Source organism: Chelonoidis abingdonii, chromosome 7, assembly GCF_003597395.2.
Source record: "Chelonoidis abingdonii isolate Lonesome George chromosome 7, CheloAbing_2.0, whole genome shotgun sequence".
NCBI classification, from domain to species: domain Eukaryota; kingdom Metazoa; phylum Chordata; order Testudines; family Testudinidae; genus Chelonoidis; species Chelonoidis abingdonii.
In genome coordinates, this window is record NC_133775.1 from 73,696,229 (window position 1) to 73,715,530 (window position 19,302).

The 19,302-nt window shown below is 49.3% G+C and overlaps 1 protein-coding gene across 1 annotated transcript; it reads left to right on the plus strand.

The window, feature by feature from the left end:
- The first annotated feature begins 100 nt into the window (after positions 1-100).
- NDUFA2 (NADH:ubiquinone oxidoreductase subunit A2) lies at positions 101-19,059 on the plus strand. The gene is made up of 3 exons (XM_032801735.1): positions 101-242; positions 4,045-4,151; positions 18,851-19,059. The coding sequence occupies exons 1-3, from the start codon at positions 136-138 to the stop codon at positions 18,940-18,942; spliced, it is 306 nt and encodes a 101-aa protein (XP_032657626.1). The 5' UTR covers positions 101-135; the 3' UTR covers positions 18,943-19,059.
- The last annotated feature ends 243 nt before the right edge of the window (positions 19,060-19,302 follow it).

The window sequence follows — 19,302 nt, forward strand, 5'->3', positions numbered from 1 at the left end:
TGCCCGCACAGCCGCCTCCGGATTGGCTGATGAGGTTTGAAGTGTGTTTTGATTGGCTGAGCCCCGTATCATGCTTCGGGCCTCCCCTTCCTGCCGGCGATGGATTGGCTGGGAAGGGGACGGTACACTGGGAAGATGGCGGCGGCCGCGGCTGTGCGGAGTATCGGGAGCGGCCTGGGCCAGAGCCTCAGGGAGCTTCGGATCCACCTGTGTCAGCGCTCGCCGGGCAGCCAGGGCACCAGGTGCGGAGCACCTCGGGAGCGCTGGGGGGGCGGGGGCCGAGATCCTTGGACAGGCTGCGGCGCCTCCTTCCCGATGGGACACTGGGGATCTGCTAGTTACCGTCACCATCGTCCTCGCGTCGGTGTAGTGTGAAAAAGGGCTCTGTCCTACTTTGCTACTTAGAGTGCACGAACTGAGCGTGCTTAGTAACGTCTGCTGAGGCCATTGCCCTTCACCCTGCCCTTACTTGGCCCCAGGTTCTGCGGGGGCAAATCGGAGGAGGGGTGAGCAGGGGGTGGAAATTGACTGGTCGGGGGGTTCAAGCAGTTGGGGCAGGGTTAAGGTAAGGGCTGAAGGGCAAAATGGGGTGGGAAGCAGGGACAGAGGGAGTAACAGTTACTGGACTTTACAACAGTATTTGCAAAAATGGGGAGGAGGGGCAGAGGGGCTTTTTCATTTCCCCTCCCAGAGGACACTACATCTCAGCATGGGCTTCCCAGGGCTGGGGTCTTAAAAACACAGGCATCCCAGTACCTAGTCACAGCAGCTCCTCTCGGTCTGATGTAACCTATTGGGGTGCTGCAGGAGACTTGATTCAGTGAAATATTTTACATATACCCCCTCAGAAACAAGAATCCATTATCAGTGTATCTGATTGCATAAAGTCTCATAGCAATTCACAAATTTGTCTTATCTGCTGCTGGAATTCCCTGAATTACTCTTAGTGCTTCATCATTTACCTTTGTTATTGTGCAGATGCAGGTCATTGAGCTATTTAATTTATATTTTTATAATACTCATTGAAAATATGTATAAGTAAGTACTTGCTAGTAGTTTTAGTAATGATATCTGTGTTTCAATCCCCCTGGACACTCAATAACAGACTTAAAAGTGGCCATTCCCCAACAAAAAAAAAAAAGTCAAAAATAGACTTCAGTGAGAAACTGCAGAGTTGGAATTAATTTGCAAACTTGCCACCATCAACTTAGGTCCTAATAAAGACTGGGGTGGCTGGGTAACTACAAAAAGTAATTTTCCCTCTGCTGATACTCATACCTTCTTGTCAACTGTAGGAAATAGGCCATATCGACCCTGATTGAATTGGCCTCGTTAGGACAGACCCCACACTTGGTAAAGCAACTCACATTTTTTTATGTGCTGTATATATCTGCCTACTGTATTTTTAAGTCCATGCATCTGATGAAGTGGGTTATAGCCCATGAAAGCTTATGCCCAAATAAATTTGCTAGTCTCTAAGGTGCCACAAGGACTCCTCAGTCTGCATCAGCAAAAACAACAACACGGCTACCCCTCTGAAACCTGTGTTTCTAGTATTGCACTTGCTATGTTTTGCTAGCACAGTAAATGAAGCTGCAAAATAAATGAAGTTTAAATGACCTCCTTCAATTAAGAGGTAACTAATACATATGTACACCAGGCAGGGTCGTTTGGAAGCTGAAGACTTTATGCTTCCATCTCACATCGCTGTCAAGTTTTAGCAAATTAGGACAAGTCAGAAAGTAAGAACAACCTTACTTATCAGTAAATGCTACTGGTTAGAATTTGCTATCCCTGTTCCAGTAGCAGATTTGTCAGATAGCAGTACCTGCTATTGGTAGCAAATTAAGACGGATAGCAGTTTTTCACACTACACTGGCAGGGAGCAGGACCCCAGTGTGCCCGGTGCTGCATGGCCCCCTCAAAGAGACGGGCCGTTGCCCCACAGATCTTACAGTCATAAACCAGGAGACACCGGGCGGATCGAGACAGACAGGGGAGCACATGGCAGCAGGGAGACAATGGGCAGATGCACGTCCGGTGAGATGTCTGGAGCCACCCTGAAAACCGAGACCTGATTGTCCCTGATAAGCTGCAGTTGGGTTCTGCCTAGGTGACCATATTTCCCAAAGGGAAAATGGGCCACTCTATGGGGCTAGCCCGAGGGCTTCTACCTCCCCTGCATGGGGTTGGCCCAAGCCCTGCCCCTCTTCCCCACATGGGGCTGGCATGAACTGCTTGCTTGAGCCCTGTCTGCCTCTCACCTAAGCCCTGCCTCACCCCCCTCCGTGGGCCTAGCATCTCTGCTCACCCTCCTCAGCTCTCCACTTTGACAAAATGTGTGTTTGTCCCTTTTGCTCTTTCCAACTTGATCAGCTGGCAAGAGCAAACGGGACAAATGTCCACTTTTGCCAGAAAAGTTGGGACAAATGGGACAGGGCTTAAAAAAGGGACTGTCCTGTCCAGAACGGGAAGTATGGTCACCCCACACAATACCCTGACAGGGAAGGTAATTGAGATGGTGAGGGTGGCAGAGACTGATTGGGCAGTACTTGTAATCTACAGGTTTCCTCTCAACCTTCAGTCTGCTTCAGCATTGCACAGAAACTCCCCTTGGTGGTAAACAACTTCTCTCTGCCAATAATCAAAAACAGGACTCTAAATATAACTATATCAAACCAAGTGCGTGTTCTGGCTAGTCCACGGTCTCGCAGTGGCTAGTACTGGAGATTCCAGAGTGAGATGCAGGTACCCCAAAGCGGGCAGTTATGGAACAACCTGGCTATAGGGCAATTTCCTCCTCCAAGGGCATTGCTGATGAGTTGCAGTATAGTCACTGTGGGGATGACACACAAGTTGAGTTTTTACATTTGACTTGTAATGGTACAGTTGTTCAGCCTTCCCAAAGGCTGGCTGAGTGAGCCAGAGTGGACATCATATCTCAAATAAATGGATAGTGATTACTTGTTACTCCAAAGCATCACTTGATTGGATTTTACTGGAAAAATGATTCTGGGCTGTGCAATTTGGACAGCACCCCTATGAATTGTGGGGGTGATGCATGCATAGATCAGGGGCCGGAGGTTGAGCTTACACTCCGTAGATTTATTGACTCCTTTATGTATTGTAAGGCCTATTTTTCTATGCTTATCCTTAGGATAGAGATTGTGTCTAGGGAGCTGTTTATTGACTGACTGACACTAGCTCAGCTAAGTGAGAGTAACTAGATTTTTTTTTCTGTTGTCAATGTGCCTAAAGCCTATAAACCTCCAAGACTCCTAATAACTGCGGTAATAATGGCATGCTCACTTAGGACAGGGAGGGTGATGTCATGGAGATGGGGCTTGGTGTGAATGTAGGTGAGAGGCCTGTCTAGGTGCCCTGGGTGGACACAGTGTCCTGTAGGTGCTCTGATAGTAATATGGGTCAGTGATTAAAAGATGCTCCTGGACTGCATGGACTGATGTCGGTGAATGTTTAAATCTCAGCGAAAGGCTGTGTTGTTTTGAGTCTCCCCTTTCACAGCTTCCATCCTCCAAGAGGGAGCTATGTACAAATTGCTTCTCTGAGCTGTTTCCACACCTTCCTGCTTGAGTCCCACTGTATATGCCAGAGGGAGTTCTCCAGGCACTGTTGTGATAGGGGACTGTTCACTCAGGCTGAGGTCAAAGGGCTGTTTGTGACTTGATTCAAGCATAAAGTAGAATGGGGATTCCGTTTAAGAACACCACTGGTATTACTGTAGTTTTTCGACATGTCCTATTTCTCTGTCATGCTTGTCCTACACTTCACGTAGCCCTGGTGAGGTCCACAGGGAGCAGAGCTCGGGTGAAATTGGTGTACAGACAAGATGTTCGTTATTGTACCTTTCCATAGACTGTGGTCCTCCCTACTGCCTGCTTCCAGAGGCTGTGGATGCTTTGGAAGGGCCAGGTGCATATAACACTTCTGAGATCCCAGTAGATAAAACTACTTATTTTCTTTAGTTTGACATAATAGTACTTGGAAATGACACAGAACTTTAATGAGCTCTGTTTTTGACAGAGACTTCATTGAACAGCACTACGTGACTCTGAAGAAGGCAAACCCGGACTTCCCCATCCTGATTCGAGAGTGCTCTGGTGTGCAGCCTAAGCTTTGGGCTCGATACGGTGAGTTTGGAAGGAGCCCTAGTCAATGTCATTCGCTCCGAGTTTGACAAGAACACTGGGGACTGTATCAAACTAGAAATTCAGCAATAAACTGCTCACAAGCCAGGAAAGAGCAGTGCAAATTACACATCAAGGAGGCATTTCCATATGTGGAGAGATGAGGCTAGGACCTGCTTGGTTGGGAAAGAGCAAAAAAAAAAAAAAAAAAAGGCACTGTACAAAATAAAGGCTAAAAACTGCCTAATGGGAGTCTGATACATTAACTCGTTAGGAGGTTCAGAAATCAGGGTACCAGCAGCGGTGCTCTTCCCTATCAGTTCAATTGCTTAAACAGGGATTCTGAATGGTGTGTGTATGTGTCTATGCATCTGCACACTGGGGCTAAGTGAACTTTGTGATGTGGATCTTTAAAAGGATAGTCAATCTGAAAATTACAAGTCCACCTAAAAACCTTGTACCTACTGTTGTTACCCCATCTAAAATTCCTATAACAAAGCTGGAGATATTTTGCTAGGTTTCTATTTTTTTTTTTTTTCAGTTTTACTTGTTTGTGTAATCGGTTTCATTGTTTCCCTAGTCTATAGTAATTATCCCTAGCTAGACAGACCCTTATAAACACTAAGCGAACAGGAAAAACTTTCCACTTCTTAAACGAATGTTTTAAAACGCATTCAGGACAGGGCTCTATCAGAAAGTAAGTTTTAAAAAAATTAGTAAATAAAATTGTGACCCTGTTAACACTAGAATGCTCTGTCTGATGCAGAAGTGTCTCCGTGAAGCCTTAAATGTAATGGTAGCCTGTGAAATGAACAGATTTTTCCTTTATATAAAAAAAAAAAATTCCCCTCTCACCCCTATGGGTGGTATGTGTCTTCCTCAACCTCGGGTCCTCTACCAGAGGCCTGGGAGTTTGAGGGTTCGTTCCTGCGCAGTATCTTAGCTGTTCCTAGCACTGCAACTCTTCTGGACAGAGAGCTCTGATGTTGTTCTGGGATCTGTTGGAGCCACTCACCCAGCTTTTAGGAGTCACAGCCCGAGTGCTCCTACCACCACTGGACCACTTTGGCCTTCACTTTCCACATCCTCTCTAGTTCCTCTTTCAGGCCTGGTACTTCTCCAGCTTCTCATATTCCTTCTTCCTGATGTTGCTGTCACTTGGCACTGCTATATCTATCACCACCGCTGTCTTCTGCTCCTTGTCTATTACCACGATGTCTGGTTGATTGGCCAGTACCTGCCTGTCCGTCTTGGATCTGGAAGTCCCACGAATCTTAGCCCTGCTTATTCTCCACAACCTTCTGTGGAATCTCCCATCTGGTCTTGGGAGGGTCTAGCCCATACGCTGTGCAGATGTTCCTGTACACAATGCCAGCCACTTGGTTGTGCCGTTCAGTGTATGCTGTTCCTGCCTGCATCTTACATCCTGCCACTATGTGTTTGACTGTCTCTGAGCCTCTCTGCACAGTCTGCACCTTGGGTCCTCTCTAGTGTGGTAGACCCCTGCTTCAATGGATCTGGTGCTCAGTGCCTGTTCCTGTGCTGCTATGATCAGTGCTCAGTGCTGTCTTTTAGTCCAGCCCTTTCCAGCCACTGGTAGGATTTCCCAATGTCAGCCCACCTCAGCTATCTGTCGATGGTACATCCCATGCAGCGGTCTTGTTTGCCATGGCACTTCTTCTGCTTGGTCTTCCTCCCATGTCTGCTGCTGCCTCAGGCATTCTCTCAGCAGCTCATCTTTGGGGCCATCTTACTGATGTACTCCTGGATGTTCCGGGTTTTCATCCAGGACAGTGGCTTTGACGCTCACCAAGCCCCGCCCGCCTTCTTTCCGGCTGGTATACAGTCAGTCTCTGGGTGTTGGACTTGGGGTGGAAACCTCCGTGCATTGTGAGGAGCTTCCGGGTTTTCACATCGGCAGCCTCCATGTCCTCCTTTGGCCAGCTCACTATACGGCAGGGTATCTGATGACGGCAGGCGTATCGTTGATGGCGTGGATCTTGTTCTTCCCACTGAGCTGGCTCTTCAGGACCTGTCTTATCTTTGGTGATACTTTGGATGTTGCTGTCTTTCCTTGCTATCCTCATCGTGGTTTCCATGTGACTGCGGGATGCCAAGGTACTTGTAGCTGGTCTGTATGTCCTGCTATGTGCCCGCTGGTAGTTCCACCCATCAGTCTTGACTACCTTCCCTCTCTTCACTACCATCCGGCCCACACTTTTCCAGTCCGAATGACATCCCGATATCCTCACTGTAGATCCGCGTCAGGTGGATTAGCGAGTCGATGTCTCGTTCATTCTTAGCATACAGCTTGATGTCATCCATGTAGAGGAGGTGGCTGATGGTAGTTCCACTCCTGAACCTGTACCCGTATCCAGTCCTTGTGATTATCTGGCTGAGGGGTTTAAGCCTATGCAGAACAGCAGCGGGGGACAGTGCATCACTTGGTATATGCCGCACTTGATGGCACTTGTGCAAGCTGCCTTTAGTTGACTTCTAGTGTTGTCTTCCATAGTCCCATTGAGTTTCTTGAGGAGGTCTTAGTGTCCTGTTGACTTTGTATAGCGCCAGACATTCACAGATCCACGTGTGTGCGGCATTGAGTCATAGGCTTTCCTGTAGTCAATCCAGGCTGTGCTCAGATTGGTCTGTCTAGACCTTGAGTCTTGGGCGACTGCTCTATCTATGAGCAACTGGTGTTTTGAGCCCTGGTGTTGTTCCCAATGCCCTTCTGAGCTGTGCTCATGTACTGGCCCATGTGGTCCTGTAGCTTGGCAGCTATGATGCCTGATAGGACTTTCCATGTTGTGGGGAGGCAGGTTATTGGCCGGTAGTTGGACGGTTCTGTCCCCTTGCAGGGGTCTTTCATGATCAGATACTGTCCTTCCTTGTGTTAGCCAGTTTGGGTGGGAGCCTGCTGCTAGCAGCTGGTTCATCTGTGCTGCTAGGCGTTCATGCACTGCTGTTAGTTTCTTTAGCCAGTAGGTGTGGATCATGTCTGGTCCAGGTGCTGTCCAGCCTTTCATGTTTTTGACCCGCTGCTGGATGTCTTCTACTGTGATTGGTGACTGGTTTCTGTTCTGGGAGATTGCTGTGCTCTGTTCTCAGGTCCTGCAGCCACTTTGCACTGGTGTTATGAAGTCTCTCTTTCTCCATAGTTCTTCCAGTACTGTTCAGTTTCTGCTGCTGGTGGCTCTGCTGTTATTGTGTGTTGTTGCACTGCAGTTGGGAGTACACCTTGATGGTTCCTTGGAGAACAGGGCATTTACTTTTTGGCCTCTGCTTCTCTAGTGTATCTCTTAGCCTGGTAGCCAGTGCTGTGAGCCTTTGTTTAGCAGTCTCTAGGGCTTCAGATGGAGTCAGGCCCTTTGTATTTTTTCAGTAGCCAAGTCTTATCCTTAATCTCTACACCCTTCTGTAGTTCACCAGCTGACTAACTTCTCTCGAGTCGCCTTGATCTTATCCTCTCCAACCTCATTTTCCAGGGTGGGTACATACTGTTGTTCTTCTTTTGATCGTGTAGCCAAGCATCTCCAGGATTACAGAGGCTGTAGCGTATACCAGTTCATTGGTTTGAGTTATGTGTGGTAGTAGGGATTGTAGATGAGGGCTCTATTGGCATCTTCTAACATACTATCTGATGGTACTTCTCCACTGAGCCTTGGTAATACGTCTCGAGGATTGACTGTAGCTAGTTTCTCCATGATCTTATGCCTCATATCAGCTGCTGTGCTCTGCAATGGAGGGGGTGACAGTGAAGTTTCAGCTTCAGGGTGTGGGCCGCACATCCACTTGTTCTTCCAAGTCTTCTTGAGTCTGGGATGTAATAGTTGGAGTTGTCTATCTCAAGCTGTGAGAGCAGCTTCCTCTTACTATGTTGAAGCGTTGGGTAACTAGCTGTTTCTCAGTAAGTGTGGATGTAGGTATTTTCCATCCACCAGTCCCTCATACGTTTCATATATCCCTCTCATTAGGTCTACTGTTGTAGTAGCATTCCATCAATTCCAGGTTACTTTGTCTCGTCCATGAATGGTTTGTTCCAGTAGCCCACTTATCGTCAGATTGTCCTGGTTCCTCAACATCTGGCGCGGACCTTGTTAATCCGGGCGACGTCCGAGCCGGCATGACTCTCCTAGTTCGTGTCACTCTCATATTTGAGGTAGGCAGCTGAAGCGTTAGGGGGTCTTTTGCCCAAGGACCCCTACTGGAAAGTTGGGTACCAACCGGGATTTGAACCCATATATATATATATATAAAAGTATTTAAATGAGTAAAATGTGCTGCACACTCACAATAGACAGACATCTCCCTGAGTAGCTAAACTGGCAAAGTGGTCTGTTGCTTTAAATGCACAGAGTTGTTACTCAGACACAAACATGCTTGACTGCAGGCTGAATGCTTGCAACAGAAAATTCTTGCCTTGGGCTCATGCTGTGGGCAGGAACCTGAACTCTGAAACCCAGCGAAGTGGGGAGAATCTCCAAGCCCAGTCTCCAGCCTGAGTAAGAACTTCTTTGCTGCTATTTTTAGCCCTGTGGTGCAAACTTATCAAATGAGCCAGGCTTTGAGACTAGCTGCCACAGGATTTTGGGTTTTGCTGTGTAGCTGTCCCCTTTGTAGCTATATTATACGTGCTACACTATAGTTGCAAAAAGCTAGCAAGGCTCACAACTACAGCTCTTGAACCAAAGTGGAAATCTCATGGCGCAAACCAACTATATCACTTGCAAGCTTAAACTGCCCCACTGAGGATTAGCCATGAACTCTGGTTGGAGTTCTTTAAAATAAATAAATAAATTAGTGGTGGAATCAGAAGCATAAAGAAGGACAGTTAATTACACAAACTTAATCTCTTACTAAACCATGAGAATGGGGGGATTCTGAAGACTACCACAGGAAACGCTGCTTTTCTGATTTGCGACATTTAGTTAGCATGTAGAACTCTGTTATGGTGGAGGCTCCTTGAGAACCGAGGAGGAAAGCTGCAGTGCCAAATGGCAGTCAGTGCCGTAACCAATCTTTTCAAAAAGCTTTTCCCCAAGCCTTAGTCAGGACTCTGAGATGAACAGGCTGCAGCTAAAAATGAAAACGCAAGTCTGCTCTGCCTTCAATTCAAGTGTCCCTCACAGCTTGGGGTAGAAGGCTGTCTCTTCCTTGCTTCTGGGGGCTTGCCAATGAGACAATTTGCATAGCCATTCGCGGGGGTGGAGCTGACTTACAAGGAAAGTGGGTTAAACATGCAGAGTTCAGATGGGCAAAAACTAGAAAGGAGGGAAAAACTCTGCAAATATTTTGAAGAGTGAGCACCAAGGAGAAAGAGGAGGGTTATAACTAAGAAACAGAAAGGGGAACACTTAAGTTGAATCTGGGAAAGGCTCTTTACAGAGAGGTTATGGGATAATCTAAGGGAAAGGATGGAAGTCCCATGCTATAGAACACTCGAGTTGGGTATCTGACCCATCTTAAAATCAGTAGTCAAATATTTTAGAGCCCTAATTTGTTAGTCATACTCTTTTGTTACTGTTCTATGGTCTGCAGTAGGCTTTGCCTTAGCCACTTATGCCTAACACTTATGTACTTAACTGAGTTATTTTAACTCAGATAAATGCAAAACACAATGAAATTACATTTAAAAAATGAAGGAATGGCTCCATCATGCAGTCACAATAGTCGGCTGTCACCTACATCAGGTATTCCTGTTGGAATATTTGACCATGGTCAAATAATAGGGAGTCAATTGACCAGCTTGTCAAAAAAGATGGTCACTCACCTTTGTAACTGTTGTTCTTCGAGATGTGTTGCTCATATCCATTCCAATTAGGTGTGCGCATGCCACATGCACGTTTGTCGGAAGATTTTTACCCTAGCAACACTTGGTGGGTCGGCTGGGTCGCCCCCTGGAGTGGTGTCGCCATGGCACCGGATATATACCCCTGCCGACCCAATGGCCCCTCAGTCCCTTCTTGCCGGCTACTCCGACAGAGGGGAAGGAGGGCGGGTTTGGAATGGATATGAGCAACACATCTCGAAGAACAACAGTTACAAAGGTGAGTGACCATCTTTTTTGACAAGCTGGTCAATTGACTCCCTATTATTTGACCATGGTCAAATATTCCAACAGGAATACCTGATGTAGGTGACAGCCGACTATTGTGACTGCATGATGGAGCCATTCCTTCATTTTTTAAATGTAATTTCATTGTGTTTTGCATTTATCTGAGTTAAAATAACTCAGTTAAGTACATAAGTGTTAGGCATAAGTGGCTAAGGCAAAGCCTACTGCAGACCATAGAACAGTAACAAAAGAGTATGACTAACAAATTAGGGCTCTAAAATATTTGACTACTGATTTTAAGATGGGTCAGATACCCAACTCGAGTGTTCTATAGCATGGGACTTCCATCCTTTCCCTTAGATTATCCCATAACCTCTCTGTAAAGAGCCTTTCCCAGATTCAACTTAAGTGTTCCCCTTTCTGTTTCTTAGTTATAACCCTCCTCTTTCTCCTTGGTGCTCACTCTTCAAAATATTTGCAGAGTTTTTCCCTCCTTTCTAGTTTTTGCCCATCTGAACTCTGCATGTTTAACCCACTTTCCTTGTAAGTCAGCTCCACCCCCGCGAATGGCTATGCAAATTGTCTCATTGGCAAGCCCCCAGAAGCAAGGAAGAGACAGCCTTCTACCCCAAGCTGTGAGGGACACTTGAATTGAAGGCAGAGCAGACTTGCGTTTTCATTTTTAGCTGCAGCCTGTTCATCTCAGAGTCCTGACTAAGGCTTGGGGAAAAGCTTTTTGAAAAGATTGGTTACGGCACTGACTGCCATTTGGCACTGCAGCTTTCCTCCTCGGTTCTCAAGGAGCCTCCACCATAACAGAGTTCTACATGCTAACTAAATGTCGCAAATCAGAAAAGCAGCGTTTCCTGTGGTAGTCTTCAGAATCCCCCCATTCTCATGGTTTAGTAAGAGATTAAGTTTGTGTAATTAACTGTCCTTCTTTATGCTTCTGATTCCACCACTAATTTATTTATTTATTTTAAAGAACTCCAACCAGAGTTCATGGCTAATCCTCAGTGGGGCAGTTTAAGCTTGCAAGTGATATAGTTGGTTTGCGCCATGAGATTTCCACTTTGGTTCAAGAGCTGTAGTTGTGAGCCTTGCTAGCTTTTTGCAACTATAGTGTAGCACGTATAATATAGCTACAAAGGGGACAGCTACACAGCAAAACCCAAAATCCTGTGGCAGCTAGTCTCAAAGCCTGGCTCATTTGATAAGTTTGCACCACAGGGCTAAAAATAGCAGCAAAGAAGTTCTTACTCAGGCTGGAGACTGGGCTTGGAGATTCTCCCCACTTCGCTGGGTTTCAGAGTTCAGGTTCCTGCCCACAGCATGAGCCCAAGGCAAGAATTTTCTGTTGCAAGCATTCAGCCTGCAGTCAAGCATGTTTGTGTCTGAGTAACAACTCTGTGCATTTAAAGCAACAGACCACTTTGCCAGTTTAGCTACTCAGGGAGATGTCTGTCTATTGTGAGTGTGCAGCACATTTTACTCATTTAAATACTTTTATATATATATATATATGGGTTCAAATCCCGGTTGGTACCCAACTTTCCAGTAGGGGTCCTTGGGCAAAAGACCCCCTAACGCTTCAGCTGCCTACCTCAAATATGAGAGTGACACGAACTAGGAGAGTCATGCCGGCTCGGACGTCGCCCGGATTAACAAGGTCCGCGCCAGATGTTGAGGAACCAGGACAATCTGACGNTGTTGCAGAATGTAAAACTGCTGAGCCAAATGCTGCGTCATCTCTGGACTGTGGCACCAATGCACAATGTGACGCAAAGGTGTGAATCGATGACCAAGTAGCTGCCTGACATATCTCCTGGATGGGAACATGGGCCAGGAAGGCGGCAGATGAAGCTTGAGCCCGAGTAGAATGGGCAGTGGGGTGGCTAGCTGGAACGCAAGCCAAATCATAGCAGGCACGGATGCAAGACGTCACCCAAGATGAAATTCGCTAGGAGGAAACCGGCAGGCCCTTCATCCAGTCTGCCACCGCTACAAAGAGCTGAGGCGACTTTCGAAAGGGTTTTGTTCTTTCAATATAAAAGGCGAGAGCCCCGTGGACGTCTAGGGAGTGCAGCTGTTGTTCCCAGCGCAACGAGTGAGGCTTCGGGAAGAAGACTGGAAGGAAGTGTCTTGATTGACATGAAAGACAAACACCATCTTAGGGAGGAAGGCTGGGTGTGGTCGCAGCTGTACCTTGTCCTTATGAAACACCGTATACGGGGGGTCTGCTATCAGCGCCCGAAGCTCGAATACTCGCCTTGCCAAAGTAACAGCAACGAGAAAGGCTGTCTTCCAGGAGAGGTACACCAGCGAGCAGGTGACTAGCAGTTCGAAAGAAGCACCCATAAGCTTGGCTAGAACCAGACTGAGGTCCCAGGTACGGGTAGGGCGTCTAACCTGCGGGTACAAACGTTCCAACCCCTTGAGGAACCTCGAAACCATGGGGTGAGAGAAGACTGATCGCCCGTTCTCCCCTGGGTGGAAGGTGGAGATGGCTGCCAGATGCACTTTTATGGAAGAGACCGCTAGGCCGTGTTCCTTCAGGGACCAGAGGTACTCCAGGACAGTAGGAACTGGTACCTGCGTGGGGACAGTGTTACATTGAGCGCACCAGTAGGAGAAATGCTTCCACTTGGCCAGATATGTCAACCTAGTGGAAGGCTTCCTACTGCCCAAGAGTACCTGTTGGACCGAGACAGAGCAATGTAACTCGGACTGGCTTAACCACGCAGCAACCATGCTGTACGGTGAAGAGACAGTAGGTCGGGATGGTGACGTCTGCCAAAGTCCTGAGTTATGAGATCCAGCCAGAGTAGTAGGGGAATTGGGTCTGCCACTGAGAGGTCGAACAACACGGTGTACCAGTGCTGCCTCGGCCACACTGGAGCGATTATGATCAGGTGGGCACTGTCCCTGCGGAGCTTGAGGAGAACCCTGTGAACCAGCGGGAACGGTGGAAAGGCGTAGACTGTTTGTCCACAGTATCAGGAATGCGTCTGAGAGGGAGCCCGGGGAGCGCCCCTGGAAGGAGCAGAACACATGGCATTTCCTGTTCTCGTGGTCTACGTGGGTAAAACCCCACTTCTGGAAAACAGAATGGATGATGTCTGGACGAATCAACCACTCGTGAGACAGGAAGGATCTGCTGAGGTGATCCGCCAGAGCGTTCTGAACTCCTGGGAGAAAGGATGCTACCAGATTTATCGAGTGGGCTATGCAAAAGTCCTAGAGCTGAATGGCTTCCTGACAAAGGAGGGAGAAGCGTGCTCCGCCCTGCTTGTTTATGTAAAACATGGCCGTTGTGTTGTCCGTGAACACTGATACACAACGGCCTTGGAGATGCTCTCGAAACCCTGGCACACTAGACGAACTGCCCTCAGCTCCCGCACATTGATGTATAAGGTTAGTTCTTAAGCTGACCAGAGGCCTTGAGTGCGGAGGCCCTCGAGGTGGGCACCCCAACCCAGAGATGACGCGTCCGTGGTTAGGGCCATCGAAGGTTGCGGTGGGTGGAATGGTATCCTTGCACAAACTAGGGTGGGAGTCAGCCACCAGGTTAGAGAGCCTAAAACATTCGGGGGAACAGTGAGTATCGAGTCCAGGCTGTCCCGGCCCGGCCGGTATATTGAAGCAAGCCATGTTTGAAATGGATGGAGGCATAGCCTGGCATGTTTGGTCACGAAGGTGCAGGTGGCCATGCGACCGAGTAGGCTGAGACAAGTGCTAGCCGATGTTGTCAGGAAGGTTTGGAGACCTTGAATAATTGTAGCCATTGCCTGAAAATGAGGCTGCAGCAGGCAGGCTCTGGCCAAAGTGGAGTCCAGAATCATAGAATCATAGAATCAAAAGGTTGGAAGGGACCTCATGAGGTCATCTAGTCCAACCCCCTGCTAAAGGCAGGACCACTTTCCCTAAATAATCCCAGCCAGGGTGCGGTCTAGCCGGACCTTAAATAGCTCTAAAGATGGAGATTCTACCACCTCCCTAGGTAACCCATTCCAATACTTCACCAGTCGCCCCAATGAAGTCTATTCTCTGCGTGGGTATCAGAGTAGACTTCTCTATGTTGATCATCAGGCCTAGGCTCCTGAAGAGGTCTTTGACGATGTACAGGTGATGTCTCACTTGTGACTCGGAGATCCCTCGAATGAGCTAATCATCAAGATAACGGGTAAACGTGCACCCGATGACACCGGAGGGAGGCGGTGACTACGGCCTTGCATTTTGTGAATACTCGCAGAGCCATAGAAAGACCAAATGGAAGGACCGTGAACTGAAAATGTTGATGGTTGACCACAAAACGGAGGTATCATCTGTGTGGTGGGTAAATTGCGATGTGGAAATACGCGTCCTTCATATCGAGGGTGGCATACCAGTCTCTGGGATCCAAAGACGGGATAATGGCCCCAGGGATACCGTGTGGAACTTCAACTTTATCATGAATTTGTTGAATCCTCGCAGGTCTGGGATCGGTCGTAGACCTCCCTTTGCCTTGGGAATTAGGACGTATCGGGAATAAAACCCCTTGCCCTTCAGGTCTTTTGGTACCTCCTCTATGGCTCCAATAGTTAGGAGCAACTGGACCTCTTGTAAGAGAAATTGCTCGTGAGAGGGGTCCCTGAAGAGGGACGAGGAGGGAGGGTGGGGTTGAAACAAACTGAAGGTGGTATCCCAACTCCACCGTGAGCAGGACCCAACCATCTGAAGTTAGGTGAGAGCACGCAGGGAGGAAATGGGAGAGGCGGTTGTAAAACGGAGGAGAAAGAGAAGGATCCAGGAAAACAACTGGTGGGCCATCCTCGGGCGTCCCATCAAAAGTTCTGTTTGGGCCTCGCTGGTGGTTTGGGGGGCCCTGATTTTGCCCCCTTGGGGGGCCAGACTGCCTCCATCGATTCCCTCGGCCATGCCTTCTGCTGAAGTCCTGTCGTGGCCTAGGCAGGGAGTAGGTACGGTGAGGCTGGGGCCGCAAGGTCCTGTGTTGGGTCACTGGTGTGTGCATCGCCAGTGAGCGCATTATTACACGATTGTCCTTCAGACTTTGTAATCTGCGATCAGTCTTGCCCTTTGAAGGCCATGGGCTCTTCTCAGACAAGTCCTGAATAGTTTGTTAAAAGCAGCAGAGAATCCTGTGGCACCTTGTAGACTAACAGACGTTTTGGAGCGTGAGCTTTTGTGGGTGAATACCCACTTCGTCAGACGCAGGTAGTGGAAATTTCCAGGGGCAGGGATATATATGCTAGCAAGCAAGCTAGAGATAACGAGGTTAGTTCAATCAGGGAGGATGAGGCCCTGTTCTAGCAGTAGAGGTGTGAAAACCAAGGGAGGAGAAACTGGTTCTGTAATTGGCAAGCCATTCACAGTCTTTGTTTAGTCCTGAGCTGTGGTGTCCATTTGCAGATGACATGAGCCTCAGCAGTTTTTCTCTTGAAGTCTGGTCCCTGAAGTTTTTTGCTGCCGAGATGGCCACTTCAGGCGAAGTTGTATGGGGCGTGAGGTTGTGTCCTCTACAGGTTTTTTGTTATTGCAATTCCTGATATCTGATTTGTGTCCCATTTATCCTCTTTTCCCGTAGAGACTGTCCCAGTTTGGCGAGTGTCTAGCATAGCCAAGGGCATTGTGGCATAGATGGCGTATATTACATTGGTGGATGGCAGCGTGAACTGACCGGTGATGGTTTAAAGGCCTGACTGGTTGCTTCCTGTTGGTTTTAAAATGGTGTGCTGGTGTAGATATGGTGGGCAGAGTTGTCATCGACGGTTTGTTGCATGGATTTGGTTTCCTGACTAGAGTTACTATGGTACGGCGGCGGCTGCTGGTGAGAATCACGTTTCCAGGTTGGCAGGTTGTTCCCTGTGGGCAAGGATTGGCCTGCCACCCAGACGTTGGAAAGCGTGGGACAATTGTCCAGGATGGGTTGGTAGATCCTGAGATGCGTGGAGGGGTTTTAGCTTGGGGGCTGTATTGAATGGCCAGTGGAGTCCTGTTGGTTTTTTCCTGGGTTTGTCTACTGCAAGATCCAGACTAACACAGCTACCCTCTGATACTTGAATAGTTTGTTGTAATTCAGGAGGAAGGCCTGATACCTGGAGCCAGGAGATACGCCCCATCGTCACTCCTGATGCCAGAGTCCTGGCCGCAGAGTCTGCTGCATCCAGAGAACCTTGGAGGGAGGTTGTCACAACCTTCTTATCTCCTCAAGCTGGGCCGCAAATTCCTGGTGGGACTCTGGGAGAAGCTCCGTAAACTTCCCCAAGGACGTCCACGTGTTACAGTTATACCTACTTAGGAGGGCTTGCTGGTTTGCCACCCTAAGCTGAAGGCCCCCAGCCGAATATATTTTGCGGCCTAGGAGGTCCATGCGCCTAGCCTCCTTGGACTTGGGAGCAGGAGCTTGCTGGCCATGACGCTCCCTCTTGTTTATCGATTGAACTACTAGGGAGCAAGGAGGTGGATGTATGTAGAGATACTCGTACCCCTTGGAGGGTACCATGTATTTTCTCTCTATCCCCTGGCTGTGGGGGGGTATCGAGGCTGGGGATTGCCAAATGGTGTCCACGTTTGCTTGAATAGTGCAGATAAACGGCAGGGCCACTCTAGTAGGTGCGTCTGCAGATAGGATGCCTACTACAGGGTCCTCTATTTCAGGGACCTCCTCCACCTGCAGATTCATATTCTGCGCCACCCATCTCAAGAGGTCTTTATGTGCCCTTAGGTCAATTGGGGGAGGCCCGGAGAAGGATGTTCCTGCCACAGACTTGTCTGACGAGCAGGAAGAGAAGAGGCCAGGGACAAGAGGGTCCTGTGAGGGCTCCTGTTCTTGAGGAGCGGCGTCAGACTCAGGTGGGACCTGGGTGTCTGCAGGTGGTACCAAAGCCCCATCCGTACGGTTGCCTCTGGTGCCCAGTGTTCTGATGGGGCAGACTGTGGTGCAACTGAGGGAACACCTTGGGCTTGGTGGTATGCCCACAGTGTCCAGAAAGACCACTGATGAGGTCCTTGCTCGTGGCTCTGGCTCTCAGGAAACATGGCTGGGGACATCCGAGTCATAATCCTGTGGATAGGAAATGCTACCAGCCTGTGATGACACCGAGGTGTGTCTCGATGGCCAAGGCGGTGCTGATAGACCCTGGGAGGGAGCCATGTCTCAGGTTGGTCTTTCCCAGAACGGCACCGGGGAGCAGTACCAGAAGCTGTAACGGTACCGCGAGGGAGATCGGGACCTACGACCGAAGCGGTGCTGGGAGATCGACCGGGATCTTGAGTCCCTTTGCCTGGAGCAGCTGCGAAATGCGCGGTGCCATGAACGGTGCCGGGAGTCAGATCGGTACCATGAGTATCTGGCAGGTGAACGGGAGGCCGAGCGGTGCTGCGAGTGCAACCGGTACCACGATGGAGAGCAGTGCCGGGACCGGGATCGGCGTTGGGACCAGGATCGGCGGCGGGACCGAGATCTTGAACAATGCCTCTTGGCGACTCCCACAGAGGGCGGCCTCAGCAAGGCAGGCTTGCCAATAGATTGGATGACCCACACTGGCGGTGCCGGGGGTTGAGGCAGCACGGTCTCCGTCATCGCGATCAACTCCCGTGCCGTGGAGGTCTCCAGCGTGGATGGGAGAGCAAGCTCAACTACAGTGTGAGCCGGGGAGCTTTCGGGCACTGGACTCAACGGCCCTTGCGGGACTGGAATCGGTGGTGCCGCAATCACTGATGCCGCGACACATGACGGTGCCGGGCAATCCATCGTTGACGGGCCCTCTTTCTGTGGTGCGGGTGGTGCCGAAGCAGCCGGAGCGCTGTGTTGCTTCCTGGGCCGCGGGGACAGGGAGCGGTGCCGAGCAGATGTCAGTGCCGGTGAGGGTCGGTGCCGTGGCTCCTTCGCAGTACCGGAGCGGTCCGGAGCCGAAGGAGCGCTCCTCAAAGATGCAGGCTGTTGAGCACTCAGTACCGATGTTGCAAGGCTAAGTGCCGCCTCCATGAGGAGCTGTTTCAGTCGAAAGCCCTGCTCCTTCTTCGTCCTCGGTTTAAATGACTTACAGATGCAGCACTTTTCAGGACGGTGGGATTCCCCTAGGCACTTGAGGCAGGAGTTGTGGGGATCCCATATTGGCATCGGCTTTTGGCACGCCGAGCACGGTTTGAATCCTGGTGACCTGGGCATGAGCCCGGCACCGGGGTGGAGGAAAGGGGCTAATCCCCGATCCCCCCTCAACTATATACACTAACTACAACTGTAAAAGCTCGAACTATAAACACAATTAACAGTAAAGAATGACGAGTAAGCTAGGGAAGTGGAGATCAGCAAAGCCGTGCTCCACAGTTCCAACGACCGTCACAGCGGTAAGAAGGAACTGAGGGGCCATTGGGTCGGCAGGGGTATATATCCATAGCCATAACGGCGCCACTCCAGGGGGTGACTCAGCCGACCCACTGAGTGTTGCTAGGGTAAAAATCTTCCGACAAACGTGCACGCAGCGCGCGCACGCCTAATTGGAATCGATATGAGCAAGCACTCGAAGAAGAACCTACACTTATGAGACTGGCCAAGGCACTAGGGAACAAATCCAGCACTGCCTCTCCTGGGGGAAGGGGACAAGGTGGCCTCTTCATCTAATTCTCTCTCTCCTTCCTACCCTAGAGTTTGGCAGAGAGAGTTGCGTGCCACTGAATGATCTCAATGTGGATCAAGTGGCCAAGGCCCTGGAGAACGTTGTTCACAGCAAAACATGAAGACAAAGAACTGAAGCTGCATATGCTGAAGCCCTTGCCTGAATGGGTTTACTGGAGAAGCTGTATATCTGTAATTGTAACTTATTAATCGCATATAAAAGCATGTCTGACAAAGTGCTCTGAGAGTCTGTTCTAAAAGAGATGCTAAGCTGGGAGGTAGCACCTCATCCTCCCACAAAGGGTGGGGGCACTGAAGAGGGAGAAAATCTACTGAGGTACACTCACCTCTTGTCCAGGATTTATCCCCTTCCCTTCTACTCAGTTGAGACCTATCTCTGTTCCTTACCTGAGCAGCCATGTGAGCAGCTTGCTGTGCTGGAGGGACAGTACCTTTATGGAGAAGGGTGAGCTAACCTCTGG

Bases quoted from the DNA above. Each gene is read 5' to 3' on its own strand.
- NDUFA2 (XM_032801735.1), top strand. From the start codon at position 136: ATGGCGGCGGCCGCGGCTGTGCGGAGTATCGGGAGCGGCCTGGGCCAG. The intron at 243-4,044 runs GTGCGGAGCACC...TGTTTTTGACAG, and splicing joins CCGGGCAGCCAGGGCACCAG to AGACTTCATTGAACAGCACT. The intron at 4,152-18,850 runs GTGAGTTTGGAA...TTCCTACCCTAG, and splicing joins TAAGCTTTGGGCTCGATACG to AGTTTGGCAGAGAGAGTTGC.